Source organism: Lipotes vexillifer, unplaced genomic scaffold (assembly GCF_000442215.2).
Source record: "Lipotes vexillifer unplaced genomic scaffold, Lipotes_vexillifer_v1.1 scaffold324, whole genome shotgun sequence".
NCBI classification, from domain to species: domain Eukaryota; kingdom Metazoa; phylum Chordata; class Mammalia; order Artiodactyla; family Lipotidae; genus Lipotes; species Lipotes vexillifer.
This window is the reverse complement of record NW_006791816.1, coordinates 663,352-672,277: the sequence shown is the minus strand read 5'-3', so window position 1 is coordinate 672,277 and position 8,926 is coordinate 663,352. Positions and strand designations below refer to the sequence as shown.

At 49.4% G+C, this 8,926-nt stretch overlaps 1 protein-coding gene across 1 annotated transcript; it reads left to right on the top strand.

Moving 5' to 3' along the window:
- The first annotated feature begins 1,075 nt into the window (after window positions 1-1,075).
- Window positions 1,076-3,710, top strand: NFKBIA (NFKB inhibitor alpha). The gene is made up of 6 exons (XM_007464826.1): window positions 1,076-1,272; window positions 1,882-1,990; window positions 2,328-2,538; window positions 2,824-2,912; window positions 3,041-3,301; window positions 3,663-3,710. The coding sequence occupies exons 1-6, from the start codon at window positions 1,076-1,078 to the stop codon at window positions 3,708-3,710; spliced, it is 915 nt and encodes a 304-aa protein (XP_007464888.1).
- The last annotated feature ends 5,216 nt before the right edge of the window (window positions 3,711-8,926 follow it).

Genomic DNA, 8,926 nt, shown 5'->3' with positions numbered 1-8,926 from the left:
AGGCACTACTCAACCCATTCTTCAGCCACCTTCTCCAAATGCTTCTGGAAAGTCACCCAGCTGGGCACCCAGAAGTAGGTTAAAGATCTGTTCTCTGCAGCAGCACAGTGCAAATCAGGGGAAATGACCTCAATAATTATTTTTGTTATTGCAAGGTGTCTACAACTCTACTACAAAGATTAACACCTTGCTTTCCTTGAAAAATATTGTCATATTCAGCATTTTCCCCGCATACAGGGCAGAGTGCTTGCCCCTCCCCCAGTCAGCAGGATTGTTAATCTCGAGGAAATGATTTGAGGGTTCTCCAAGCATTTAGGTTTTCAACGCCAAAACTTTCACAACTTCTACCTGAGTGGGGGGCTGGGGGCTACACGTCCCTGCACTGCCAAGAGCCTGGTATTGGCAGGAACGCAGAGGCAGCCGCCAGTGCGTCCTTCCTGCAGAGACGTCTGGGGAAGTGAATCCCTATACCCAGCCAACATTTCCACTCGCGTCTTCAAAAGATCAAAGAAAACATTTTTTAAAAACCGGCAAAGACCTGCAGGTCTGCAAACCCCAATGGAGAACCGCCCTGCAGGCCTGCGTCCTTGGGATCTCAGGAGCAGACGACCCCAAATCAAATCGATCATGGGAAACCCCAGGGAAAGAAGGTTTCTTGCAGAGGATCAGGATTACTGAGTGCAGGCTGCAGGGAAGTACCGGGGGAGGGGGCCCGGTCGGGAGGACTTTCCAGCCACTCCGCGTTCACCAAAAAGTTCCCTGTACATGACCCCAGTGGCTCATCGCAGGGAGTTTCTCTGATGAACCCAGGCGCGGGGTTTAGGCTTCTTTTTCCCCCTAGCAGAGGACGAGGCCAGTTCTCTTTTCTGGTCTGACTGGCTTGGAAATTCCCCGCGCCTGACCCCGCCCCGGAGAAATCCCCTGCCAGCGTTTATAGGGCGCCGCGGCGGCGCTGCGGAGCCCACAACAGTCCGAACCCGCCGTCCCGTCGGTCTGCGACACCGCGAGCAGCCAGCGCGCCGCGCAGCCCTTGGCCCGCGCACCTGGGGAGCAGAGCCCGAGCCCTCACCGCGCCATGTTCCAGCCCGCGGAGCCCGGCCAGGAGTGGGCCATGGAGGGCCCCCGGGACGCACTCAAGAAGGAGCGGCTGCTGGACGACCGCCACGACAGCGGCCTGGACTCCATGAAGGACGAGGAGTACGAGCAGATGGTGAAAGAGCTAAGGGAGATCCGCCTCGAGCCTCAGGAGGCGCCGCGCGGCGCAGGGTTGAGGTAGGGTTAACAGAGGAGGAGATGCATTAAGGCAAAGGAGTAAATAATATACAAACCTAAAAGATGTTTTGAAAGGTTGCCAGAAACCAGGTGAATAATTGATGATGCTGTGAAGCATCCAGATCTTTCCCATGAAATGGTAGTTATGCCAAAATGAATTGCAAGCTATCTCCCTCTCTTTTTTCCCTTACACACAACCCCCCACCCACCCACCCACACACACACCCCACCCCCCTTGCGGGTCCCCTCGGCCGGGGGCGGGGCTGCGTCGGGGACCCTAAGTCCCCGCTTGCATAAGGGGGGCGGGAGTTTCTGCCCCGCTGGCAGGCGCCAAGCGGCTGGGAGGGGAAGTACAGGGCGTTCCGGCCCGGCGAGAGGGCTGGGCGGTCTGGCCGGCGCCCGCCGCCTAAGTGAGGCGGGGTGGGGGGGGGCCCGGAAAGTCCCTGGGCGCCTGCCAGGAACACTCAGCTCATAATAACCTCGCGGAAAACACCGCGGCCTCGGCCTCCAGAAACCCCGACCTTGCGCAATCCCCCGCGGGCCGCGCCTCCCTGGGCCTCACGCAGCGCACTCACCAGCCCTGCGGGGTTTTCCCTCTCTTCCCCTCAGGTTCCTGCACTTGGCCATCATCCATGAAGAGAAGGTGCTGACCATGGAAGTGGTCCGCCAAGTGAAGGGAGACCTGGCGTTCCTCAACTTCCAGAACAACCTGCAGCAGGTGCGCTGCTCGCCCGGCCCCGTGCCTCTCTGACCCCGTGATAAAGCTGGATCTAGCTCAGCTCCTCCCAATGATTTCTAAATTAACAATTCCTGGTCATTATCTGACCTGACCTTTTACAGCTGAATCAGCCAACGTCCTAGAGAGGACAGAAAATTCCATTGATTTGGGGAGGCCTTTGTGAAGCCCACCTGGGGCCTCTGGTATTTTGCCTTTTGCCCCTTGTACCTCCCTGGGAGGAGCAGTACCTACCACCAGGATTTCTCTTGGGCTTCAAGGGAACACAGACGTAGGTTGGATCCATGGCTTATGCTTTCTATCCCCCTTCTGTCTGTAGACTCCTCTCCACTTGGCGGTGATCACCAACCAGCCAGAAATCGCCGAGGCACTTCTGGAAGCTGGCTGTGATCCTGAGCTCCGAGACTTTCGAGGAAATACCCCCTTACACCTCGCCTGTGAGCAAGGCTGCCTGGCCAGTGTGGGAGTCCTGACTCAGCCCCGCGGGACCCAGCACCTCCACTCTATCCTACAAGCCACCAACTACAATGGTACGTCTGGCTGCCCAGCCCATCAGAGGGCAGGTGACGTGGGGAAGGGAGAGGTGGGCCGACTTAAGGAGTCCAAGCAAGGTTTAAACTCTTGACATGTGGAAAGTTGAGAACACATGTATTCATAAAGGCCTATTTGATGCCTTACTAAAGTCCATCCAGAACCCAGATTCTGGGTTCTTCATATTCAGAAGAATTTGTCCCTTAAAAGAATAGGTGAAAGGTTCTGCTTGAGAAGTGAGGGTTGAAACAGGGGGTTATATTTTCTTACTTTTGCTCTTCTAGGTCACACGTGTCTGCATTTGGCCTCTATTCATGGCTACCTGGGCATCGTGGAGCTGTTGGTGTCCTTGGGTGCTGATGTCAACGCACAGGTGAGTGCCTCACGCCTTCAGATGGAGTGCATCAGGCTCCCAGCCCTCCTCCATATGATTCCGTGCTTTTGTTGCAAGCAGAAACCCCAAACTCAGCCATAAGCCTCTCAAATTCCTTTTGGTTTCAGGAGCCCTGCAACGGCCGAACTGCCCTCCATCTCGCGGTTGACCTGCAGAATCCCGACCTGGTGTCGCTCTTGTTGAAGTGTGGGGCCGACGTCAACAGGGTCACCTACCAGGGCTACTCCCCGTACCAGCTCACCTGGGGCCGCCCAAGCACCCGGATACAGCAGCAGCTGGGCCAGCTGACCCTAGAGAACCTTCAGATGCTGCCCGAGAGCGAGGACGAGGAGAGCTATGACACGGAGTCAGAGTTCACAGAGGACGAGGTGAGTCCTGATTAACTTGTTCGTGGCTCTGCAAAAAGAAGAGTGGCCATTCTCCCTCTACCTTCTCAGGCCCCTAGAGCTCCTCCTTATTCTGAGGGTCTCAACATAATGAGGCTCTCAAACTTGAGTGTCCCTAAGCAGTATCCCAAGAGTATGTCTTTTTTGGGGGTTTTTTTTTTTGCTCTTTCTGAAGGAGAGGATCCTTAAAGGAAAACTCCCTCAGTCCAGGAAGTTAATTTATATTCAGGTTAGAGAGGGAGTCTAAGAATACTTGAGCTATTTCCAGTAGCAGCCCTCACCATCATCCCAGTACCCTTGGCAAAGCTCTGGAAGTTTAACCTACCTTATTTTCTCTTTTTAGCTGCCCTATGATGACTGTGTGCTTGGAGGCCAGCGCCTGACGTTATGAGCTTCGCAAAGTGTCTGAAAGAACGTGGACTTTGTATATTTGTACAAAAAAAGAGTTTTATTTTTCTAAAAAAAAGAAAAAATGAAAAAAAAAAGGATATACTTATAACCACACTGCACACTGCCTGGCCCAGAACATTTTACTCTGGTGGATTAGCCCTCGTTTTGTTATTTTCATGAACTTTGGAAGAGGGGCAAGAAGGATCATTGGAATTCAGAGAAAACCTCTTTTTAATGGCACCTTTGGTGGAGTTTTGAGGAAAGGTTATTCAAAATTTGATGAAAGGACTATATTTTATTTATTGTGCTTTTCAGTTGAATCACCATGGATTCAATGGCTGGGCCCAGTTGTATGGAGTAACGTGTAACAGGTGTGTTGGTAAACCTGTCAGTGGGGTGGGGTTAAAAGTCACTACCTGTCAAGGTTTGTGTTACCCCCTGTAAATAGTGCACATAGTGTATTTTGTTGGTAATTATTTTGGTACTTTTAAGATGTATATTTATTAAACAGATTTTTACGAACAGCATTATCGTGATCACTTCCTCTGGGCTGCTGTCGGGCTCCTACACTGAGAGTCATTCGATCCCCAGATGGAGGCGGAGAGTTGTGTGGGAGAACTCACCGCAGGCAGCCACGGAACCCTTTTAGAGAGCAACTTCTCCCACTGTCTACACCAGCCTCCCAGCCAGGCTTTGCAGGCGGCCGGGACCCCAGTGCGTGGGCGGGAAGGCTGTTGCATGGTTATAGGAAACACCATTTTCAGGCCACTTGGTCTATAGCTGGAAGGTTCTTTATTGTCACCTGCTTTCATCTTCTTGATTTAAACTATTCCAGGACCTTCTTTTTTTTTTTTAACATCTTTATTGGGGTATAATTGCGTTACAATGGTGTGTTAGTTTCTGCTTTATAACAAAGTGAATCAGTTATACATATACATAGTTCCCATATTTTCATCTTCTTGATTTAAACTATTCCAGGACCTTCTTTTTTTTTTTTAACATCTTTATTGGGGTATAATTGCGTTACAATGGTGTGTTAGTTTCTGCTTTATAACAAAGTGAATCAGTTATACATATACATATGTTCCCATATCTCTTCCCTGTTGCGTCTCCCTCCCTCCCACCCTCCCTATTCCACCCCTCCAGGCGGTCACTTACGTCTGCTTTAGGAAATTATTTTGGCCAAGAGGAGTATGCTGAATTCACATTTTCTAGAGCTGGTGAAAGATCTCCCCTATGATACTGGAAGTTCCTGAAGACATGGGCTTAGGAATAGAACTGCACTGACAAGTGTTAGCAGGTGCCCACCTCTGAGCCTCTGTTTCCTCGTTTATAAGCTGGGCTGTCTGAAAAATTGCACGAGACTATCCACGTAAAAAGTATAGCGGAGTGCCAGGCCTACAGTACTAAAGAAAAGTACAAGCCGTTGCACAACATTCCATATTTCATATGGGAAGGAACCAGTCCAGAGAGAATGTCCTGTTCAGGGTCACCTTGCAGGACAGGCAGGTGGTTAAGTTAGCTGATACACTCTTGTCTTCAGGTGGTTAACAGCTTTTAAACGCCATCCACCTAAAAATCAGCCTCTTTTACCGTTATCAGCTGAAGTACAAAATTGATAATAAAGGCTGGAAGAGTCTTTTCATCAGCTCAGTCTAATTCTGAATGATTCTACAGAAGCAGATGATTTCACAAGACATCAGTAACTTGTGAAGTTTGGGTTTAGGTGCTTTCAAAGTTTTTATCCCTAAAATGCATCTCTTGCCTAGATAGAAAGAGGAGTACAGGGAAGTTTATGGCATCCTATAAAATGCAGAATGGGGTATCAGTACAACTCATGTACTTTGGCTTACGCCTAAGAAAACATTACCATTATGTTATCCTTTTCCTGACCCACAAATGATGTCAAAGTCAAGTGAATATGATGATCACCTTCCTCTCAGACCAAAAAGCCAATACCTCATGGGTCTTTCATATATAAAGAGTATCACTGTAGACTGAACTGTCTGGTCAAAGCCAGCTCTGTCCCCCTCCTGCAGCTCAGTCGTCTGGAGCTGAGCACTGTGGTGGGCCCCTACCAGTCTTCTCTCAGGTGCTCCAGGACCCTCACTAAAATTCTTTGTCCCTCTCAGAGCACCTGAACACAGGTGTTACATGATCTAATGCATGAATGTCAGATTCAGCTCTCCGCTGACACACAGAAGAGGTAAGAGGGGTAAGGGGAGGGATACCCATCTCCAATCTCAAAGAACAAAGGTTGGAAATTGACTCCCAGTTTTGGAATGATGCGTCTTAACACGTCTCAGTCAGACATGCCTCTTTTTCCCCCTGTGACGGTGTTGAAGGTACAAGTCACTCCAGTTCTTTGCCTGGAGGTTGGAGAAACAGGACAAAGGGATGTGACCCACTCTTCCTTGGCCTCCTTGGGGACCGGCTTTTGTGTAGAGGTGTCACCTTCCATGCTCACAGAGGGGCCTCTTCTGACCCATTTGGCCCCAGCCTCCCACCTTGCCAGGCTTCATTCATCTTTTCTGCTCTTTTGGACCCCAACCCCCAGGGTGGATTCCATAGTCTGCTTAAACCTGGAGGTAGCTGGCCCCAGTTACTTTACTCTCTGGATTGTCTTCCTGTTTATCCATCTCCTTTCTTTCTTTTCTTTTTTTTAAACCTACCCTCTTTCTTTCATGCGATTGGTTGGGTGGCTGGAGCCTGGAGTTCCCAAAAGGAAAATTTTAGAATTAAAACATTCTAACCCATGGAAAGTCTTCCTTAGACTTTCTTCCTTTCAAATTTCTAAGCAAATGCGAACTAAAGTTTTCAAAGAAAACAGCTCAGCAGACTGGGAGCCTTTTATGCACTTTGATTTTCTCCAAGAGGCTAAAGGTCCTGTCAGGACAGGTAGAAGTAAGGGAGTCTTGGGAAAGAGGGAAGTGTCACAAGGGGGAAATAAAAGTCACATCAGCAACTTCCTTGAATTTAGTTCCTTGATTGCTTCTGCCTGCCTCATCCTCAGGATAAATTTCCTTTATAGGTACGCGTACCAAAGTCATTTCCAGAAGGAGGGGTTTTTCTTTAAAGAGGGAATAAATTCCAGTCTGAGCAGTCTGAACACCTTGACGTGGGGCCTGAAGATGTCAAAACTGGATGCTTGGGGGCATTTGCACTGAAACTTCAATTGCTACTGGAAGTGATTAAGTGGTGACAAAACCGAGTCAGAGAGATGGGTTCTTCCTTCGCCCCCTTTCCTCCTGATTTTCATCAACTCGCCCTAGGTGTAGTTGAAATTTCATTTGGCAAGAAAGGTCAGAGTGGAACTGTAGTCAGAAACATACCCAAGAACCATTCCCCAACCTCTGGGACCTGGGCGAGAATATCCCAGGTCGTTTCCCCGTTTTAAGGGAGCATCACAGAAACTGAAGCTGGATATCCTGTGTGTGTTTCCCTCCTAGAGAAGTGGCTCTGTCTCATTCATTCAATCGCATGATGAAGCACTATTATTCTCCAGGCCCTGTGCCAGGTCCTAGAGACACAAAGAGTTACCAGTCATGGCCTCTGCCTCAAAGAGCTCCTTGCTCAGGTGGAAGAGACAAGCATTTAGAAGACAGGATGGGAAGCTGAAGCACAGGCGTGATGTGAGCGCAAATCAGAGACCCCCCAATGCAGAATGCAGCAGGGGAGCGGGGACCAAGAGATCACACCCTAGTTAGTTACTTTCCCACCAGACCAGAACTCTTATCTCATATCCCAAGTGACCCATGGCCCCCCTTCAACAAGTGACAAGAAACAAAACTGTGCTCAGAATAAAACTAACTTCTGGGCTGGGATTAAACCAAGCACCCACAGCATGCTCTGCTGTTCATTTTTGCATCTCTGTGTGCTCCTAGATTCCAGAGCTGAGCCTGAAAGCAATTGAATTAATGACAAATGATGTACATGCCTTAGTTCAGAGCTTCTCAAACTTAGCGTGCACTTGAATGTGCACTTGCATGGCCTGGAGATCTTGCTGAAAAGCAGGCTCTGATTCAGTTGGTCTGAGGCTAGCATGACACTCACATTCCTAACAAGATCTCAGACAAGGCCTGTGCTGCTGGCCTGGGGCCAACACTGAGGAGAATTTTTTTTTTTTTTTTTGCGGTACGTGGGCCTCTCACCGTTGTGGCCTCTCCCGCTGCGGAGCACAGGCTCCGGACACGCAGGCCCAGCGGCCACGGCTCACGGGCCCAGCCACTCCACGGCATGCGGGATCCTCCCGGACGGGGGCACGAACCCGTGTCCCCTGCATCAGCAGGTGGACTCCCAACCACTGTGCCACCAGGGAAGCCCATTTTGAATAGAATGTTATGTTGGCTACTTATTTAAGGCCAGCATTCTCTGCCATCCCCCCCGCACCGGTACCACTGACAAACCTGGACAAGAGTTTCTGCAGCCACTCCTGAGGATGATCCAGCATCAGGCAATGTGAGTCTTTTGAAAAGTAGGGCTGGATTCTGAGGAATGACGTTAAATAGGGCCCAGGCCAAAAAACGTGCCATCAAACCTGGTAAATGTTATAAGGAAAGCAGCTGACACAATGCAAGGCCAAAAGTGTTATCACCTGAGGTCCAAGAAAAGGACAAAAATCATGAAGGAAATGCAGTTGAAGGAAAATTCACTAAGAAGAAAAGCTGGGGGTTTTGTTGTTTGTTTGTTTTTACATCTTTATTGGAGTATAATTGCTTTACAATTGTGTGTTAGTTTCTGCTTTATAACAAAGTGAATCAGTTATACATATACATATGTTCCCATATCTCTTCCCTCTTACGTCTCCCTCCCTCCCACCCTCCCTATCCCACCCCACTAGGTGGTCACAAAGCACCGAGCTGATCTCCCTGTGCTATGCGGCTGCTTCCCACTAGCTATCTATTTTACGTTTGATAGTGTACATATGTCCATAGGTTATTCGTCCCTTTTATGGAGTTGCTGTGGCGTGTGGGAGGCGCCCTGACCAGGTCTCCACCTGGAAAGAGGGGAGAGGGGTTGGCTTCCCAGTGAGAAAATCCCCACTATATCCTTATCAGAATATGAGAAGGCTTAACAAGAAAAAAAAAAAAAAAACAGAAAACAAACAAACCCATCCAAAAAAACAGAAAAAAAAAAGAAAAGAAGAGGGCTTCCCTGGTGGCACAGTGGCTGGGAGTCCACCTGCCGATGCAGGGGGCGGGGGTTCGTGCCCCGGTC

Excerpts from the sequence above, each read along its gene's own strand:
- NFKBIA (XM_007464826.1), top strand. The coding sequence starts at position 1,076 with ATGTTCCAGCCCGCGGAGCCCGGCCAGGAGTGGGCCATGGAGGGCCCC. Across the intron at positions 1,991-2,327 it reads TCCAGAACAACCTGCAGCAG|ACTCCTCTCCACTTGGCGGT; the intron begins GTGCGCTGCTCG and ends TTCTGTCTGTAG. Across the intron at positions 2,913-3,040 it reads GTGCTGATGTCAACGCACAG|GAGCCCTGCAACGGCCGAAC; the intron begins GTGAGTGCCTCA and ends TTTTGGTTTCAG.